This window comes from Amphiprion ocellaris, chromosome 15, assembly GCF_022539595.1.
Source record: "Amphiprion ocellaris isolate individual 3 ecotype Okinawa chromosome 15, ASM2253959v1, whole genome shotgun sequence".
Taxonomy (NCBI): domain Eukaryota; kingdom Metazoa; phylum Chordata; class Actinopteri; family Pomacentridae; genus Amphiprion; species Amphiprion ocellaris.
In genome coordinates, this window is record NC_072780.1 from 583,318 (window position 1) to 603,816 (window position 20,499).

The following is a 20,499-nucleotide window of genomic DNA, read 5'->3' on the forward strand; positions in this document are numbered from 1 at the left end:
AGCTCTGCGCTAGCGCCGCTCGTCTAGAAACCGGAGACCCGAGGGAGGACATCAACAACTGATGGTCCTGATGGAGAGGAGGTTCTGCAGCGGGATTCGTTTATGTACGGTGTATTTTTGCAAGATGACTGATGAAGTGAGCATCCTGTGTGTGTGTGTCTGACTCTAACACACACCTGTCATCAGTTCTAGCCGCTAGTTAACCACACAGCTGCTGAGAGGATAAAGTCTGCCAGGCTTCTTTTTGTTTCTGTATGTTTCTGTTGTCATGGGCAAAGTGCATCAGAGAGATGTATTATTTTACTGTCAGTGAGTTGCAGTGTGTTTCCTGTTTCTAGAGGCAATGAGACAGAGGTTATGTTATTTCACTGAAACTACGTACATGCATTTTCACATAATTTTGGACTATTGCAGTATAAACACAATAACAATAATAATTAGAAGAATTTGAATTGTGATTTTCTCAACCTCTCATTTAAAGATATCAGTACTTGTTTATAACATTTGTATATATAGACAAATGAAATATAATATGCATAAATATAAAATATATAACATTTAGAACCTTGCTGTCTTGCACAAAGTGGATAGTCAAACTGAATAAAAGTACAAATACATTTAAATATATGATTCCTGTATCATTTAATTGTTTTTTAAACTTATTATTAGCACTACGAATAATAAAGGGCAGATTATGAATCAGCACCATGGAGCAAATCCGTGGCTCTACAGTACATGTCTGGAAAAGGTATGAAATTTAAAAGCAAGGACTCCAGGAAGAGTAGCCACAGTTAAACAGTCCAGTGTCTAATGGTGATGTAAATTCAGCTTCAAAATAATAAATTGTAGGGCCCAATGGTGACCACATCAGGGTTTGAACCACTGACCTTCTGATCAGTAGTCCAGAAACTTAACCATTGCATCACCACTTCCATGTTCATGGATATGGGTTGCTACAGTTCAGCCAGTTATATTGTCAGGTATGTTTCTGGATGGTGTTTCAAATTCGTGCTCCATGTGCCTCCTTTTAACTTTGAGCACCTGCCCCTCCAAAGGTCTCTGCACGGCCCTGATGAATTTACAAATTTATGTAAATGAAAAGTGACGCACAAATTACCAAATGGTTGTTTAAAGAATGGTGAAAGTGACAGCTCATTTAAGAATTAAATGAGACATGATTTATATAAAATTGTCCAGGGTGACATGTCTTCTCAGGAAACATCTACTGACTGGCCTCCTGCTAAATGTCTTCAATGTTCTGCACCAAACAGGACTAACTGCTTTGATGTTCTGCCTAAAAAACATCCCAGCATTTAAAATACAGACAGATGACAGAGAAAAACCCTAAATTAAGAATGGAGTGACGTTTTAAGATGGATATTCCCACCAAATGACGGAATATTTTTGGAGAGAATTATTTTCCGTAGGAGAAGTAAACAAGGAGAAGTAATGCGTGCTTTGTTGGTTAATAACAGACATCTGGATGTTTTGTTGCATTCAGGCATATGGGTTCTGTAAAGCATCTTGAGACAATTTGACTGTAATTGGCACTATAAATAAAACTGAATTAAGGTTGTTCATGAAGTGGAAGTTTTGGATCTTTTTTACATCTTCGAGAACAGAAAGACCCAAAGATCAAAGAAGTGTTGTTTAATGCGCCTTTTATGTAGAATTTGACTGAACAAATGTACAAATCTGCAGTTAATACAAGTGTGAACAGATCAAAGTCATTCAACAAACTCCACATCATCTGTAGCAGCTGTTAAGATTCCCTCCTCCCTGTAAGCTCTTAAATCAGTGGAGTGGGAGTACAAGGACCACAGCATCTGTACGAGAAACTCCTTTTCAGACTGTTTCTAAAGTCTGGTACATGTGTGTCTGGATTTGTTTAAGGCAAAGACATCAGTGTTGAGAACAGACTGTTGCTGAAATATAACACAGAAAGTGCTGCTGCAGTGAAATGTGTCTTCAGGTTCGTCAGTCTCGTGTCTGAATGAACTCACTTTCCTTTAGTCAGAGCAGTGATCTTCCTATAAGCTGGAGGTAAGACTTTAGCTACATCGCAGCCGTCCTCAGGTGATCAGCTGCTTTTCTGTCCTATGTAGAATACATACCTGACTAACATCACAGTGGTCTGAACGACAAACATTCGTGGAAAAGGAACCCAAATGCTGCGACTGATTAAGCAGCAACCTCAGGTAGATTTAGTCGCTGATTCCGTGCTTCTCTGCTACCTGGACTCACAGATACAGATATTCTTTGAACGGTTAAATTTACACAAACTTGAAATAAGGCACTTGGTTTTTAAGGATTACATGGCCATTTGAAAGCTATTCAACATGATAAATATGAAGCAGCAGATAATAAATATTGGTCTGCTTCAACAGTTTGTACAGCAGTGATTTCTCAGGTCTGTGAGCTCCAACAAACAGCGTTAGACTGTTTGGCTCAGATGTTCACTGAGGCTGCAGCCTCCCTGTAGGTCCTGAGATGCGTCTCCTCACCGTCTGTCTGGTGGACCGGTGGACGAGCCCAGCAGCTCTCTGAGGCTTCTGGCAGAGCAGAGACTCTTCTTCGGCTTACAGAGCCGTCTCAAAGATTACGATGTTACCGTCTGCCGTTTCTGCGTGTCCGTTTGGAACGTTAGCACGGCTTCGGTTGGAGTAAACCTGAAAAGATCATTTAAAAATTTAGTTTGACCGGAGATGGTGACAAAAGCTTTTCACTTTTCAACATGTTTAGGAATCTCTGAGCCTGAAACTCACCTGCTCAGCTGCCGACTGCAGAGCTGCAGCCTCCTGTTTGCCCGTCTGCTGGACCATCTTATAAAAGGTCCCGTTTGGATCTTGAAGCAGGCTGTAAGACTCGTCGTAGGCGTGGATCTCCCCGGCATCCAGAAACTGGAAACAAAGTCAGTTTTGATTGTATGCATGTTTTAAGTTGTAGCATTTAGCAAAAAAAGGGAGGATTGTTGAGTGCTGCTTATGGCTCCAAAACAGGTGTGAACAATGGGTAAAAAGCAGGTGCTCTACAAGGACCAGGCCCGCGGATGAATAGAAATACAGAAAAAACTTGCTGAAGCAGTAACTGTGACTTGAACTGAAGCAAGAAAAGTCCGAGGCACTCTGTACTTACTCAATTAAAAGTCCTTTATTAGCTACATGGACACCACCAACATGTTTCGACACCAAGTCTTCGTCAGGGCAACATTTGTAAATGAACTGAACAGCAGGAAGTCTACTTTTAAAAAACACTTAACAGGAAGTCACATGATCGTGTGTGGTCATGTGACTCCACCCAAGTATTCATTCATAAAAGACAAATAAAATATATACACTTTGGAATATTTTCACAGAGCAATAGGCAAGCATATCATCCATAATGCATAAATAAAGCTCATTATGTAACACTATATTTCAATAATAAACCATGATGCATCATGTTAACATATAGAAGAAAATAAATAATGAAAAAATTACTGACTGCAAGGCACTGTGTGTAGAATAGGAAACAGTGGCATGAAACAGTGAGTAAACCCTCATCATCAAAGACAATCATTCAGAACACATTAATATATTTACAGAAACGGAGAAAAGTCTATTTCTTCATTTAGTCCAGGGAACACAGTTGCTTTCAAAGAGTGGATCCAGAAGGTTTCCCTCTGCAATAATCTTTTCAACCTGTCACCCCCTCGGGGAGTGTTCTCAATAACTTCAATTGCCATGATTGTGAGTTCATTAATGTTTGTGTGGGTCATGTTCTTGAAATGTTTTGCAATCGGATATTCCATGTTTCCTTTACGGATAGCATATTTGTGTTCTGCAAAACGCTCTTTCAGTTTTCTTTTTGTGCGACCAATGTAAAAACACCCACAAACACAGTCCAGTCGGTATACCACATGTGTTGTATTACAGTTTGCAAAAGAACGACATTTAAAAGTGTAGGTGCATGTAGAGTCCATAAAATGTGTAGAACGATTGATCTGTGTGCAATGGACACATGCCCCACATCTGAAGGTGCCAATGGGTTTTTTGAAAAAAGTCTCAAGTTTTGATGCTGGCAAATAGTTTTTGACGATTTTGTCCTTGAGGGTGGGGGCTTTTTTAAAGGCAAACCTGGGGGGCTCAGAGAACAAGGGGCCCAGTGAAGGGTCACAAGCCAGTATGGACCAGTTTTTTGTAATGGCGTTTTTGATTTTGTATGCCATGTTGCTGTACTGTAAAGTACAGAAAATTCTGTTTTTTGTTTGTGATGGAGCTCGCTGTCTCCTTATGAGAAGATTTCTTCTGTCCAAAGTTTTTGCTCGTGTTAGAGCCCCACTCAGTGTCTTTGCTTTGTAGCCCCTTTGAACGAACCGCTGTTGCATTTCCGTAGCTTGGGTATTGAAGTCCGTTTGAGAGTTGCAGATGCGCTTGAGACGTTGAAATTGCCCAAATGGAATGTTTTCAATGAGACTCTTAGGATGGAAGGATTCAGCATGTAAAACAGTATTTCGATCTGTACTTTTTCTGAACAGAGATGTGTGTATTGAGCCTTGTTCATCCAGTGATATTAGAAGGTCCAAGAAGTTTATTTCTTTGTTGCTGAATTCCAAACTGAGTTTGATGTTAGGATTAGTGCTGTTTAAATATTGATGAAATTCTTGAAGTTGTTCTGTTGTACCAGTAAAAATGAAGAAAAGGTCATCAATGTAACGACCATAGTATTTGATGAGCTGTTTGAAGGGGTTTTCAGTGCTGTGCACATACCTCTCTTCCCATAGCCCCAAAAATAATCCCGCATAGTTGGGGGCGTATGAAGCCCCCATGGCAGTCCCCTTGGTTTGTTGGTAGAGACGATCCTGGAATAGGAATATATTGTTATTGAGGGACCATTGGGTGAGAGAAACAACAAATTGTGTCGGAGGAGTCTCGGTGTTTGATCTTTTTTGTAAAAAATGTTCAAGGGCCTCTAGGCCTTCCTGGTGGTCAATATTTGAGTAAAGTGACTCAACATCCATGGTTGCTAAAATAGCATTTGGGGCTTGTTGCATTTCTTGAAGGTCCTTGAGTATATGTGTAGTATCTTGCAAATATGCTTTCAGTGACATTGTTAGGGGTTTGATAACAAAGTCTATATATTGAGAAGCTGGTTCTGTAATAGTGTCAATTCCGTTAATTATTGGTCTACCTGGGGGTGAATGAAGGTTTTTGTGTATTTTGGGAAGAAGATAAAAAGTTGCCAGTTTAGGGTTAGAGGGAGAGAGAAATTCAAATTCATTCTTGTTAATCCACTTATTTTCCAGTGCAGGGTTCAAAATTGCAAAAAGGTCTCTTTTTATGTTCTCAGTGGGGTTCGATTTGAGTGGCACATAATACTGTCTATTGTTTAATTGTTTTTGGGCTTCCATGATGTAATCATTCTTACCCCATATTACTGTAGCTCCCCCTTTATCCGCTCTTCTCACCACGATGTCTTCTTCTTTTTTAAGCCACACCATAGCTCGTCTTTCACCTGAGCACAAATTTGACGTAGTTGCTGTGTTATTTTGTAGAATCAAGTTGACATCATGATCGACTTTCTTCATAAATGCGTTTAAGCATGAGTTGTTACTCAGTGGGAAGAAGGTTGATTTTCGTTTAAAGTAGGATAGGGGCTGTGAAGGGTCCGTGGATGAAGTGGTACAGGGCGAGGGGTGTGTGTGGTACCATGTTTTTAAATGTAGGTTGCGGTAGAATTTATAGAGCTCTATTCTAGTTTGAAAACTATTGGTTATGTGAGTAGGTGCAAAAGATAATCCCCTTGATAGGAGTTTTTGACAGTCTGGTGGGAGAGGAACATTAGATATATTGATTACCGTTTGTGGTGGTGGTGGTAATTTTGATGGGGCTGTCGAGGTCTCAGCTGTCGTTTTCCTCCTCCCCCGTCTGCCCCGCCGTGTTTTCTTCCTGCGCCACTGTGAGGTGTCCGGGTTTTGTCTAAAAAATGAGAAGAACCAGCCAGACTTGTGTCAGAGCGGTCCTCGTCCTCACTTGTGGTGCTGCCCGGTAAGCTGAATGAGACTGTACGGCCGCGTCTCGGTGGTCCCCGGGTGTGCCGGCGCTGCCAAGAATAGATGGCTCCTTCATCATAATCTTTTTTGTCTCTTTGAAACTTATTCATTTTTGTACTTGTGATGGTCTTTGTCAGCTCACGTATGTCGTCGTTTATTTTACTTTCAGTGATAGCTGCTTCCTCCTTCTGTTGTTGTGTCACGTTGACAAGTGACAACTTCCGTTTTACTTCCGGTATCTTCTGTTTGATTTCTTCTCTTTGATTTTTTGCCTCATCAATCAGTAATAGCATCAGGTCAAAAGAGCATTTATTTAGTACGGACTCCCATTTTTGTTTAAATTCAAGGTTATCTTGTCCAAAGGATGGAAATTTATTTATCCGGAGCCCACGAGGTATGATGTTCTGCCGCCAGTAGTCGGATAGCGTTATTGCATGTAACTCCAGTTTCTTTTCTTTCTCAAGAAGTCTTTTAAGTTCATTGTAAGAAGGTAGTTCAGGTGAGCCTGGGTTTTCCATGCAGAATAAAGAGTCTTGTACAATAATATTGCGTCCTTCCTCTTGGGTAAAAAATAATGTGTTCTTAGATGGCTGTGTCATCTTGTGATCCAATAACGTCCAGGGTAAATTAAACGGAGCAACTCAACAAAAAACACCACGGCCCAGTGGTGGGTGAAGTAGAACTTTGCAAAAAAAGGGAGGATTGTTGAGTGCTGCTTATGGCTCCAAAACAGGTGTGAACAATGGGTAAAAAGCAGGTGCTCTACAAGGACCAGGCCCGCGGATGAATAGAAATACAGAAAAAACTTGCTGAAGCAGTAACTGTGACTTGAACTGAAGCAAGAAAAGTCCGAGGCACTCTGTACTTACTCAATTAAAAGTCCTTTATTAGCTACATGGACACCACCAACATGTTTCGACACCAAGTCTTCGTCAGGGCAACATTTGTAAATGAACTGAACAGCAGGAAGTCTACTTTTAAAAAACACTTAACAGGAAGTCACATGATCGTGTGTGGTCATGTGACTCCACCCAAGTATTCATTCATAAAAGACAAATAAAATATATACACTTTGGAATATTTTCACAGAGCAATAGGCAAGCATATCATCCATAATGCATAAATAAAGCTACTTAATATACTTATTATATACAAAATACTTGGGTGGAGTCACATGACCACACACGATCATGTGACTTCCTGTTAAGTGTTTTTTAAAAGTAGACTTCCTGCTGTTCAGTTCATTTACAAATGTTGCCCTGACGAAGACTTGGTGTCGAAACATGTTGGTGGTGTCCATGTAGCTAATAAAGGACTTTTAATTGAGTAAGTACAGAGTGCCTCGGACTTTTCTTGCTTCAGTTCAAGTCACAGTTACTGCTTCAGCAAGTTTTTTCTGTATTTCTATTCATCCGCGGGCCTGGTCCTTGTAGAGCACCTGCTTTTTACCCATTGTTCACACCTGTTTTGGAGCCATAAGCAGCACTCAACAATCCTCCCTTTTTTTGCAAAGTTCTACTTCACCCACCACTGGGCCGTGGTGTTTTTTGTTGAGTTGCTCCGTTCAATTTACCCTGGACGTTATTGGATCACAAGATGACACAGCCATCTAAGAACACATTATTTTTTACCCAAGAGGAAGGACGCAATATTATTGTACAAGACTCTTTATTCTGCATGGAAAACCCAGGCTCACCTGAACTACCTTCTTACAATGAACTTAAAAGACTTCTTGAGAAAGAAAAGAAACTGGAGTTACATGCAATAACGCTATCCGACTACTGGCGGCAGAACATCATACCTCGTGGGCTCCGGATAAATAAATTTCCATCCTTTGGACAAGATAACCTTGAATTTAAACAAAAATGGGAGTCCGTACTAAATAAATGCTCTTTTGACCTGATGCTATTACTGATTGATGAGGCAAAAAATCAAAGAGAAGAAATCAAACAGAAGATACCGGAAGTAAAACGGAAGTTGTCACTTGTCAACGTGACACAACAACAGAAGGAGGAAGCAGCTATCACTGAAAGTAAAATAAACGACGACATACGTGAGCTGACAAAGACCATCACAAGTACAAAAATGAATAAGTTTCAAAGAGACAAAAAAGATTATGATGAAGGAGCCATCTATTCTTGGCAGCGCCGGCACACCCGGGGACCACCGAGACGCGGCCGTACAGTCTCATTCAGCTTACCGGGCAGCACCACAAGTGAGGACGAGGACCGCTCTGACACAAGTCTGGCTGGTTCTTCTCATTTTTTAGACAAAACCCGGACACCTCACAGTGGCGCAGGAAGAAAACACGGCGGGGCAGACGGGGGAGGAGGAAAACGACAGCTGAGACCTCGACAGCCCCATCAAAATTACCACCACCACCACAAACGGTAATCAATATATCTAATGTTCCTCTCCCACCAGACTGTCAAAAACTCCTATCAAGGGGATTATCTTTTGCACCTACTCACATAACCAATAGTTTTCAAACTAGAATAGAGCTCTATAAATTCTACCGCAACCTACATTTAAAAACATGGTACCACACACACCCCTCGCCCTGTACCACTTCATCCACGGACCCTTCACAGCCCCTATCCTACTTTAAACGAAAATCAACCTTCTTCCCACTGAGTAACAACTCATGCTTAAACGCATTTATGAAGAAAGTCGATCATGATGTCAACTTGATTCTACAAAATAACACAGCAACTACGTCAAATTTGTGCTCAGGTGAAAGACGAGCTATGGTGTGGCTTAAAAAAGAAGAAGACATCGTGGTGAGAAGAGCGGATAAAGGGGGAGCTACAGTAATATGGGGTAAGAATGATTACATCATGGAAGCCCAAAAACAATTAAACAATAGACAGTATTATGTGCCACTCAAATCGAACCCCACTGAGAACATAAAAAGAGACCTTTTTGCAATTTTGAACCCTGCACTGGAAAATAAGTGGATTAACAAGAATGAATTTGAATTTCTCTCTCCCTCTAACCCTAAACTGGCAACTTTTTATCTTCTTCCCAAAATACACAAAAACCTTCATTCACCCCCAGGTAGACCAATAATTAACGGAATTGACACTATTACAGAACCAGCTTCTCAATATATAGACTTTGTTATCAAACCCCTAACAATGTCACTGAAAGCATATTTGCAAGATACTACACATATACTCAAGGACCTTCAAGAAATGCAACAAGCCCCAAATGCTATTTTAGCAACCATGGATGTTGAGTCACTTTACTCAAATATTGACCACCAGGAAGGCCTAGAGGCCCTTGAACATTTTTTACAAAAAAGATCAAACACCGAGACTCCTCCGACACAATTTGTTGTTTCTCTCACCCAATGGTCCCTCAATAACAATATATTCCTATTCCAGGATCGTCTCTACCAACAAACCAAGGGGACTGCCATGGGGGCTTCATACGCCCCCAACTATGCGGGATTATTTTTGGGGCTATGGGAAGAGAGGTATGTGCACAGCACTGAAAACCCCTTCAAACAGCTCATCAAATACTATGGTCGTTACATTGATGACCTTTTCTTCATTTTTACTGGTACAACAGAACAACTTCAAGAATTTCATCAATATTTAAACAGCACTAATCCTAACATCAAACTCAGTTTGGAATTCAGCAACAAAGAAATAAACTTCTTGGACCTTCTAATATCACTGGATGAACAAGGCTCAATACACACATCTCTGTTCAGAAAAAGTACAGATCGAAATACTGTTTTACATGCTGAATCCTTCCATCCTAAGAGTCTCATTGAAAACATTCCATTTGGGCAATTTCAACGTCTCAAGCGCATCTGCAACTCTCAAACGGACTTCAATACCCAAGCTACGGAAATGCAACAGCGGTTCGTTCAAAGGGGCTACAAAGCAAAGACACTGAGTGGGGCTCTAACACGAGCAAAAACTTTGGACAGAAGAAATCTTCTCATAAGGAGACAGCGAGCTCCATCACAAACAAAAAACAGAATTTTCTGTACTTTACAGTACAGCAACATGGCATACAAAATCAAAAACGCCATTACAAAAAACTGGTCCATACTGGCTTGTGACCCTTCACTGGGCCCCTTGTTCTCTGAGCCCCCCAGGTTTGCCTTTAAAAAAGCCCCCACCCTCAAGGACAAAATCGTCAAAAACTATTTGCCAGCATCAAAACTTGAGACTTTTTTCAAAAAACCCATTGGCACCTTCAGATGTGGGGCATGTGTCCATTGCACACAGATCAATCGTTCTACACATTTTATGGACTCTACATGCACCTACACTTTTAAATGTCGTTCTTTTGCAAACTGTAATACAACACATGTGGTATACCGACTGGACTGTGTTTGTGGGTGTTTTTACATTGGTCGCACAAAAAGAAAACTGAAAGAGCGTTTTGCAGAACACAAATATGCTATCCGTAAAGGAAACATGGAATATCCGATTGCAAAACATTTCAAGAACATGACCCACACAAACATTAATGAACTCACAATCATGGCAATTGAAGTTATTGAGAACACTCCCCGAGGGGGTGACAGGTTGAAAAGATTATTGCAGAGGGAAACCTTCTGGATCCACTCTTTGAAAGCAACTGTGTTCCCTGGACTAAATGAAGAAATAGACTTTTCTCCGTTTCTGTAAATATATTAATGTGTTCTGAATGATTGTCTTTGATGATGAGGGTTTACTCACTGTTTCATGCCACTGTTTCCTATTCTACACACAGTGCCTTGCAGTCAGTAATTTTTTCATTATTTATTTTCTTCTATATGTTAACATGATGCATCATGGTTTATTATTGAAATATAGTGTTACATAATGAGCTTTATTTATGCATTATGGATGATATGCTTGCCTATTGCTCTGTGAAAATATTCCAAAGTGTATATATTTTATTTGTCTTTTATGAATGAATACTTGGGTGGAGTCACATGACCACACACGATCATGTGACTTCCTGTTAAGTGTTTTTTAAAAGTAGACTTCCTGCTGTTCAGTTCATTTACAAATGTTGCCCTGACGAAGACTTGGTGTCGAAACATGTTGGTGGTGTCCATGTAGCTAATAAAGGACTTTTAATTGAGTAAGTACAGAGTGCCTCGGACTTTTCTTGCTTCAGTTCAAGTCACAGTTACTGCTTCAGCAAGTTTTTTCTGTATTTCTATTGTAGCATTTAGCATTGACTTTTAGCAGAACAAGACGAGACCTCAGATAGTCAGGTCCATAAATGTTTGACTCTGTTCACCAGAGTGGATTAAAAATGAAACAATCCATATGTGCTTTAAGTGCAGACTTTAGTTTGAGGGTATCAGGTGAACGGTGGAGGAACTACGACACATTTTATATGTAGCCTCCACCTTTTTAAAGGACCAACAGTAACTGGACAAACTGCTTCACAGTCTACAACAGCCTGAAGTGTCTGGGTTTGTCCTGGTGATGCTCTACTGCTGCTGTCTTCACTTCCTGCTGGTTCTTGAGCAGTTTTCTCTTCAGTTTCGTCTTCAGCTGGTGAACTGCAGCTCAACTGGATTCAGGTCAGGTGACTGACTTTGTTATCTTTGGTCACTCTGGCAGTAAGGATACACTTGACAAACAACTCATTAGGCTAAAACCCCGTTAGTTATTTATGATGAGTTGCACAATTAATGACTCGGCATCACTTCATCCTCTTTCAACACAAGAGCAGAGGCACTATGTTAACTTTATTTGGACAAATGTAGATATAAGGAGCTGTGAAAAACTATTTGCCCCCAAGATTCCTCCATGGCACATGGTACCTTCCTCCAAAGACTGATCACAAACAGTTTACTGCAGTTGTTTCTGCCAAGAGACCAACCACTTATCAGGTTTAGAGGATCAATTACTTTTTCACAGGAGTGATGAATGAGAATCGCTTCCCTAAACTCCCTCAACTCTGGTATTTCATACAAGGACATAAGATTAATGCTTTTGGCAATAATCACTGAATTACCTACTAATATCTCTGTGGCCACAAGGGGGCGGTATTCCAACAGGATTGGTCATGCTGTGAATGTGGACAAAACAAGCATTTCTGGTCTTCTGTATTTCATTTCAGGTTCTGTTCAAGGTTTCTTCCTGTTAAAAGTGAGCTTTTTCTTGCCTCTGTCACCTTAGAGCTGCTCTGCAGGTTCATATGGGGTCTTGAAAGTGTCTTGAGAGAATCTGACCTGTAATTGACGCTATATAAATAAAACTGAATTGAAGTGATAAAGGTTTTCAATAAATTGCCACTTAAAAAACTTTATTTTGCGTTCTATGGGTTACCTCTGTTTAAAATTAAATACATCTAAATATTAGTTTGACGTGGAACATTTAAGCGTGAGAAATGTATGTTCACTGCACTCACTGTACACTGTATGTTTATTCACCCTGCTGGAGAGGAACCTTCACACCTGTTGATCTTCAATAAATGTTCTTGTGTAACATCTGGGTGTGGCCTCCTAAAAGTCCTTCAGTAAACTAACAGATTACTATCAGAGTAACTCACCAGAATGCGGTCGCAGTCTATGATGGTGTTGAGGCACGGGTTAGAGGGTTAGTTTGAGCACGGTGCATTCTCTGAACTTGTCCCGTATCGTTTTCTGGATCAGCTTGTCGGTCCTGCAGCCACAGAGGTTAAACAATGAAGAAATGGATTTTCTTTGCATGTTAAGAAGCTAAGTATTCAATAAGAAGCTGACATGTTTGTTGCAGTAATGCTTTAAGAGGGTTGTTGGGATGTTTTGGTACAAAGTAGATCAAATATGTGGAGTATTCTGAGATGACGTGTTGTGAAGTGGTGCTCGAGAAATTAAATTGAAGTGAATTATGTAAAACCACATTTATAATTCATTATCTAGCCAACAAAATCATCAGCACACCACTCTAGCATTCTGGTATTTTCACATGAAACCTAACATTTCACCTGGGAATCCATTTTAAAGGTTTAATACCTCCAGAATATCAAACCAGCAGCACATATACTGTTGGAAACCATCGGATGGAGGTCACACAAACAGTTCTGTCATCCATCACTTCATCCAACTACAGAGTCAATCTGACATTAGGACCAACAAAGACATTGAAAAGGCAGTTTGGAATTTCCTTTCTGCATAAGATTGAAATGGAAATCCACTAACAAATGAGGACCCTGCAGCATTGTTTTCTTTGGATGCTTTTAGGACAGCACTGATCTGACAAAATAAGCCTCGTATGTTGTTCAGTTTCAACACGAAGACAACGTGGAGGCAGCTTGTAACAACGATACTAAATATGCCCAATGATGTATAGACGTACATGTTTTTTCTTCATTCATTTACAGTTACAGGAATGTTTCAGCCCAAATACCACACTCATCTGAAGATTTTACACTTCTGAGTCTACAATTCTGAGTGACCAGTGTTTACATTTGAGCCATCTGATCTTTTGAGACTGCTGGAAAAGTTTTTCTCTGTGTCTTCATTAAATGTCTGTGGGAGTTTCATTTCAGGAGATACTGAATCCCTAAAACAGCTACTCAGGTAAAACACTTCATTGAGACTGAAAATACAAAAATTCTCACATCTGAAAACATGTTAATTACCAAAAAATCTGCCAAATTATTCTACAGAACTTAGTTTGCAAACAACAAACAAGTAAATTCTCAAGAGATTTCCTGAATTCAGTGTGAATTAACATGGACTGAATCTGTAGAATTCATTTTTCTTGTCTTCCGTGCTTGTTTGTTTCACGTTTTTTCTTTAAACCCGTGTTTGATGACATTGTAAACTGGAGGTAATAATAAGAATGTTGCACACTTAGCAAAAACACACTTCAACATCTGTCAGGCCAGAATCTACAAACACTTTCATTTTCTGAACAGTTTGTGTGAGTCATCGTGGTTCGGTATGTATTGTACTGTAACTGGTAAAATCATGTCCCTTTGACGCCCTCGTTAACTTGCAGTACCTGGGGTCCACGTTGGCCATGGCCTCGTCGATGATGAGGATGCGGTTCTTCCTCAGGATGGCTCTGGCCAAACACACCAGCTGCCTCTGACCCACGCTGAAGTTGGAGCCCGACTCAGCCAGAACCGTCTCCAACTTACCGGGCAGCTCCTCCACCGCCGACTTCAGCTGCACCTGCAGGAAACGTCTCAGGGACTCAGTGACAAATAAACTCTGAGTGGTCTACATAGCAGAAAATAAACGTCTACACCGCTGTGTCTGGAGGAGTAAAACTCAATCCTACAACATAGAAAAACACAATGGGCCTAATCTGTTTACAATTTGGGAAATTAAATCAAGTGAATTAGCAAACAACAGTTTCATTATAATTGTTGTAGTTTAATATTTTTTAGGTACGATGTGCTAAAAGTAAAAGTTGATATAATTATGGCAAATGCTGTTAGACTGAAGACCAGAGTTACTTATAAAAATGTACTTAAGGTATTCAAACTTTTAAAAAAGCTTAGAAACATAACGATACATAATGGTGTAATATGCATGAAATCTTTTCCAGAGTCTGGGCAGAGAATAAATTATATTTACTGTTGATGGCACGCAACAGAATTATACTGTAGAAGTTAGCAGCTATAATTTGACTAAAACATAAATACGTGGCAAAAGAAAATAATAGATACCCAACAAATGTGAACACTGTTTTTACCCCTGTCCCATAAAGCAGCTGAACCAGTGCAATAACTCTGGAACCTGTACATTTAGCATGGCCAGTGCAGTCTTGGGTGGGTTTGTGCAATATTTATTTATATATTTATTTTCAAACATATATAATAGATAACTGGCATAGTATATATCTATATATTTTTGATCTACATATTTTATCTTTATTTGTTGCTATCGTTTTATCCTACGAAGGAGATGCACTCAAAATTATGTTGTACATATGTCCAATGACAATAAAGGCATTTCATTTGATTGATTTAGTTTAAACAATAAAATCTTTCAAGCATTTATGGAAATGAGTCAGATCCAGACATGTTTATAGATCCAGTAAGTATCACTTCATCCTACAGTATGTTCTAATAGGAGCAAAGACAACACCAGTACCTTACCATGTTCTCCACCTCAGCACTCTGCCTGACACCCCACTGAAACATGCCGGTCAGAGTGACGGCGTAGCTCAGAGCCAAACCAACGGAGCCGGCATCCAGCTCTAACAAGACCAGGAAAAAGAATTAAATCTTTCACTGAAAACATCAAATCACACCAGAATTCACTCTCCTCAGAAAGAATCTGCTGCCTCTTACATATTACATGTTTTAATTCAACGTGGAGCATTACAAAGTATCAGACACTGGCGACCCCTGGTGGTGGAACGCCACTAAAGACACCGTGGAGGACAGCTATCAAAGTGTAGTGTTTGAAGTTCAAAACGGTCTCGGAGCAGCACGCAGCCGAAAGTGGTGATGGTGACGAAAACGGCGCAGATGAAATCGAGGCGGACAGCAAACCAGCGAGAAGTGGTCAGGAACAGGAACCACGCTTCTGCTCAGGAGGGAAAAAAAAGTCAGTGACGCTATAGGAACACAGAGCATTAAAGTTCAGAAAGACCTCAAAGTGCTGAGACTGAAGGGAACCTGAGTGTAGATCCTGATGGGCGTCAAACGTATTCTGGAATCTCTCCTCAGCCCCGAAGGCTCGGATCGTCCACAGGCCCTGAAGAGACGAAGACAGGTGGGAGAAGACGGGACTCCGAGCTGCAGGACAAGCAATGAAGAGAAAGATGTGTCAGAAGATGCGACTTTTCATACAGCCTTAAAAACATACAAAGTCTTTTAACCCTCTGAACTCCCAACATAGCATAAAGACTGGAAACAGGTGGGAACTGTTAGCCTAGTTTAGCAAAGACTGGAAACAGGTGGAACTGTTTGCCTAGCTTACCACACACACTGGAAACAGGTGGAACTGTTAGCCTAGCTTAGCACAAAGACTGGAAACAGGTTAGAACTGTTAGCCTAGTTTCACAAAGACTGGAAACAAGTGGAACTGTTAGCCTAGCTTACCACACAGACTGGAAACAGGTGGAACTGCTCGCCTAGCTTAGCACAAAGACTGGAAACAGGTTAGGACTGTTAGCCTAGTTTAACAAAGACTGGAAACAGGTGGAACTGTTAGCCTAGCTTAGCACAAAGACTGGAAAAAGGTTAGAACTGTTAGCCTAGTTTAGCAAAGACTGGAAACAGGTGGAACTGTTAGCCTAGCTTAGCGCAAAGACTGGAAACAGGTGGGAACAGTTAGCTTCGCTTAGCACAAAGACTGGAAACAGGTTAGAACTGTTAGCCTAGTTTAGCAAAGACTGGAAATAGGTGGGAACTGTTAGCTTACCTTCGCACAAAGGCTGGCAACAGGTGAGAACTGTAAGCCTAGGTTAGCAGAAAGACACAACAGGTTACAACTGTTAGCCTCGGTTAACAGAAAGACAAAACAGGTTAGAACTGTTAGCCTAGCTTAGCACAAAGACTGGAAACAGGTTAGAACTGTTAACCTAGTTTTGCAAAGACTGGAAACAGGTGGAACTGTTAGCCTAGCTTAGCACAAAGACTGGAAAACGGTTAGAACTGTTTGCCTAGCTTAGCAAGGACTGGAAACAGGTGGAACTGTTCGCCTAGCTTAGCACAAAGATTGGAAACAGGTGGGAACGGTTAGCTTAGCTTAGCACAAAGACTGGAAACAGGTTAGAACTCTTAGCCTAGTTTAGCAAAGACTGGAAACAGATGGAACTGTTAGCCTAGCTTACCACACAGACTGGAAACAGGTTAGAACTGTTAGCCTAGCTTAGCACAAAGACTGGAAACAGGTTAGAACTGTTAGCTTAGTTTAGCAAAGACTGGAAAAAGGTGGGAACTGTTAGCTTAGCTTCGCACAAAGGCTGGAAACAGGTTAGAACTGTTAGCCTAGTTTAGGAAAGACTGGAAATAGGTGGGAACTGTTAGCTTACCTTCGCACAAAGGCTGGCAACAGGTGGGAACTGTTAGCCTAGGTTAGCAGAAAGACACAAAAGGTTAGAACTGTTAGCCTAGGTTAGCAGAGAGAAAAAACAGGTTAGAATTGTTAGCCTAGCTTACCACACAGACTGGAAACAAGTGGAACTGTTAGCCTAGCTTAACACAAAGACTGGAAACAGGTTAGAACTGTTAGCCTAGTTAAGCAAAGACTGGAAATAGGTGGGAACTGTTAGCTTACCTTCGCACAAAGACTGGCAACAGGTGAGAACTGTTAGCCTAGTTTAACAAAGACTGGAAACAGGTGGAACTGTTAGCGTAGCTTAGCACAAAGACTGGAAACAGGTGGGAACGGTTAGCTTCGCTTAGCAAAAAGACTGGAAACAGGTTAGAACTGTTAGCCTAGTTTAGCAAAGACTGGAAATAGGTGGAAACTGTTAGCTTACCTTCGCACAAAGGCTGGCAACAGGTGAGAACTGTTAGCCTAGTTTAACAAAGACTGGAAACTGGTGGAACTGTTAGCCTAGCTTAGCACAAAGACTGGAAACAGGTTAGAACTGTTAGCCTAGTTTAGCAAAGACTGGAAATAGGTGGGAACTGTTAGCTTACCTTCGCACAAAGGCTGGCAACAGGTGAGAACTGTTAGCCTAGGTTAGCAGAAAGACACAACAGGTTACAACTGTTAGCCTAGGTTAACAGAAAGACAAAACAGGTTAGAACTGTTGGCCTAGCTTACCACACAGACTGGAAACAGGTGGAACTGTTAGCCTAGCTTAGCACAAAGACTGGAAACAGGTTAGAACTGTTAGCCTAGTTTCACAAAGACTGGAAACAGGTGAAACTGTTAGCCTAGCTTAGCACAAAGACTGGAAACAGGTTAGAACTGTTAGCCTAGTTTAGCAAAGACTGGAAACAGGTGGAGCTGTTAGCCTAGCTTAGCACAAAGACTGGAAACAGGTGGGAACGGTTAGCTTAGCACAAAGACTGGAAACAGGTTAGAACTGTTAGCCTAGTTTAGCAAAGACTGGAAACAGGTGGAACTGTTAGCCTAGCTTACCACACAGACAGGAAACAGGTGGAACTGTTATCCTAGCTTAGCACAAAGACTGGAAACAGGTTAGAACTGTTAGCCTAGTTTCGCAAAGACTGGAAATAGGTGGGAACTGTTAGCTTACCTTTACACAAAGGCTGGCAACAGGTGAGAACTGTAAGCCTAGGTTAGCAGAAAGACACAACAGGTTAGAATTGTTAGCCTAGCTTACCACACAGACTGGAAACAAGTGGAACTGTTAGCCTAGCTTAACACAAAGACTGGAAACAGGTTAGAACTGTTAGCCTAGTTTCACAAAGACTGGAAACAGGTGGAACTGTTAGCCTAGGATAGCACAAAGAGTGGAAACAGGTTAGAACTGTTAGCCTAGTTTAGCAAAGACTGGAAATAGGTGGTAACTGTTAGCTTACCTTCGCACAAAGGCTGGCAAAAGGTGAGAACTGTTAGCCTAGTTTAACAAAGACTGGAAACAGGTGGAACTGTTAGCCTAGCTTAGCACAAAGACTGGAAACAGGTTAGAACTGTTAGCCTAGCTTAGCACAAAGGCTGGAAACAGGTTAGAACTGTTAGCCTAGCTTAGCACAAAGGCTGGAAACAGGTTAGAACTGTTAGCCTAGTTTAGCCAAGACTGGAAATAGGTGGGAACTCTTAGCTTACCTTCGCACAAAGGCTGGCAACAGGTGGGAACTGTTAGCCTAGGTTAGCAGAAAGACACAACAGGTTAGAACTGTTAGCCTAGGTTAGCAGAAAGACAAAACAGGTTAGAACTGTTAGCATACCTTAGCATAAAGACTGGAAACAGAGGACCACATTACCCATGAGCCTCTGCTCCTGGCTGGCTCAGAGACACGTTACCCATGAGCCTCTGCTATGATAATAATATGAGACAGAAATGAACAAACTGAATAATAAAATAGCCATTAAAAGATGCAAAATGACCCCTAAAGTAACTAAAGTAACAATATGAGACCAAAAATGAACAAACTGAATCAAAAATAGCCATAAAAACATGCAAATTGACCCCTAAAGTAACTAAAGTAACAATACGAGGCACAAAATGAACAAATTGAAGCAAAAATAACCATAAAAACATGCAAAAGGACCCCTAAAGTCACTAAAGTAACAATATGAGACAAAACATGAACAAACTGAAGCAAAAATAGCCATAAAAACATTCAAAATGACCCCTAAAGTCACTAAATCTTTACTGTACACATTACTGCTCTCTGGCGGACACAGGCGGTAACGACACTATTATTATTTAAGGCAAAGCTGGCGACAGTACAGATGAGCAGCACTTCCTGTTTCAACGTAAAACTATCGTAATGCTCTTATGCTAAAACGTGGTTTTGTGAGACTCAGAAGAATCTGCAGTATGAACCAAAATGTATTTAAGGACCACTAGCTTGTCGACTCCCTCAAATTGTGTTTGTTGTCACTATACGTTCAAAAATGAACACGTTATAGGTAATGTACAAATGCATTCGTGACCGGAAGTGTTAGCCGAGCTAGCGGAAGTGCTAACGAGGGTTTGTTATGACACGGATTAATACCGTAACACACGTAGTTCTAAAATCAATTCTCTCCAAGACACAGAGCTCTAGCTCCGTTTCCTGTCCCAGGTCTAATGTTTCAGCCTGATATCGTGATCAGCACTTTTTTTTTTTTTAAGTTATTTTTTTGGCCTTTTTGTCAGCTTTATTAGATAGGCGCAGTGAACCCTCTTTTCGACCGGGGTGGAGCCCGTTCGGAGTTGGAGCCGGCGCCCGACTTGGCGCCGGTTTTTGTGTTTCGACCACCGGAGCTGCGGCTCCGGGCTCCAAAAACTGGGGCCGTTTCGGGCACCAACTCGTTGCTGGGCCAGAGGTGGCCAGAGTTGAGAGCCGAGCACGTCACGGGCAGAGGGCGGGGTGACATCTAAAAATATCTAAAAAGATAAACATAGATATGATCATCAACTTATTGCGCGTGTTTAACCGCTAAGTAATCAATGCAAGCGTAGTCGAAGCTAAGTAGCTAAGCTAACGCTAGCACGTTTACTGTTAAGTATCCAAACGTCTTTGATAAATACCTTTCTTCTCAAACGTGATCGCCGGGCATTGGAACGGCGACGCCGATGGGTAACCCCTAACAGAAGGTTTTGCTGTTCAGCGATGGCGAGACACACTAGCAAAGCCATGAACACCACTCCAATGAAGTCCTCCATTGTTGTTGTGTGGGTTTCCGTACGGCGTGAACGCTGTTGAACGGCTACGTACGCAGTGACGTACACACGTTTTGTGGTGGCGCAATGACGCAGCTCCAACTTTGCTCCTTCTGAATGGAAACACAAACCCGTTCTGGGGCTGCACGAGATTTGAACCAAAAAAGCACTGGCTCTTAACTTTGAACCAACCTAGCACCTGGTGCTCTTTGGTCGAAAGCCCCTATATGAGAGAGAAACAGGAGAGAAGAGTCGGGGGAAGAC

General features: G+C 41.2%; 2 protein-coding genes and 1 pseudogene across 12 annotated transcripts; 1 reads left to right on the forward strand and 2 right to left on the reverse strand.

Moving 5' to 3' along the window:
* Positions 1 to 1,644: 1,644 nt before the first annotated feature.
* LOC111585179 (ATP-binding cassette subfamily C member 4-like) lies at positions 1,645 to 16,183 on the reverse strand (annotated as a pseudogene).
* On the reverse strand, positions 3,132 to 6,675 carry LOC111580143 (uncharacterized). Of its 6 annotated transcripts, XM_035956254.2 has the most exons (4): positions 5,837 to 6,665; positions 5,407 to 5,493; positions 4,749 to 4,840; positions 3,132 to 4,653 (listed from the first exon to the last, which is right to left on the reverse strand). In XM_035956254.2, the coding sequence occupies exons 2-4, from the start codon at positions 5,409 to 5,411 to the stop codon at positions 3,578 to 3,580; spliced, it is 1,173 nt and encodes a 390-aa protein (XP_035812147.2). In that variant the 5' UTR covers positions 5,412 to 5,493; positions 5,837 to 6,665; the 3' UTR covers positions 3,132 to 3,577. The 6 variants fall into 6 exon arrangements, with proteins under 6 accessions (XP_035812147.2, XP_035812141.2, XP_035812145.2 ...); XM_035956248.2 differs by lacking the exon at positions 5,407 to 5,493; XM_035956252.2 differs by having other exon boundaries at positions 3,132 to 4,840.
* LOC129347227 (uncharacterized) lies at positions 7,197 to 11,126 on the forward strand. 6 transcript variants are annotated; one of them, XM_055017838.1, is made up of 4 exons: positions 7,200 to 8,421; positions 8,765 to 8,851; positions 9,418 to 9,509; positions 9,605 to 11,126. In XM_055017838.1, the coding sequence occupies exons 2-4, from the start codon at positions 8,847 to 8,849 to the stop codon at positions 10,678 to 10,680; spliced, it is 1,173 nt and encodes a 390-aa protein (XP_054873813.1). In that variant the 5' UTR covers positions 7,200 to 8,421; positions 8,765 to 8,846; the 3' UTR covers positions 10,681 to 11,126. The 6 variants fall into 6 exon arrangements, with proteins under 6 accessions (XP_054873814.1, XP_054873813.1, XP_054873812.1 ...); XM_055017837.1 differs by having other exon boundaries at positions 9,418 to 11,126; XM_055017834.1 differs by lacking the exon at positions 8,765 to 8,851.
* Positions 16,184 to 20,499: the final 4,316 nt, after the last annotated feature.

Excerpts from the sequence above, each read along its gene's own strand:
- LOC111580143 (XM_035956248.2), bottom strand. The coding sequence starts at position 6,630 with ATGACACAGCCATCTAAGAACACATTATTTTTTACCCAAGAGGAAGGA. Across the intron at positions 4,841-5,836 it reads TACCACCACCACCACAAACG|GATCGTCTCTACCAACAAAC; the intron begins GTAATCAATATA and ends TTCCTATTCCAG. Across the intron at positions 4,654-4,748 it reads TTGGGGCTATGGGAAGAGAG|AACAACTTCAAGAATTTCAT; the intron begins GTATGTGCACAG and ends CTGGTACAACAG.
- LOC129347227 (XM_055017834.1), top strand. The coding sequence starts at position 7,628 with ATGACACAGCCATCTAAGAACACATTATTTTTTACCCAAGAGGAAGGA. Across the intron at positions 8,422-9,417 it reads TACCACCACCACCACAAACG|GATCGTCTCTACCAACAAAC; the intron begins GTAATCAATATA and ends TTCCTATTCCAG. Across the intron at positions 9,510-9,604 it reads TTGGGGCTATGGGAAGAGAG|AACAACTTCAAGAATTTCAT; the intron begins GTATGTGCACAG and ends CTGGTACAACAG.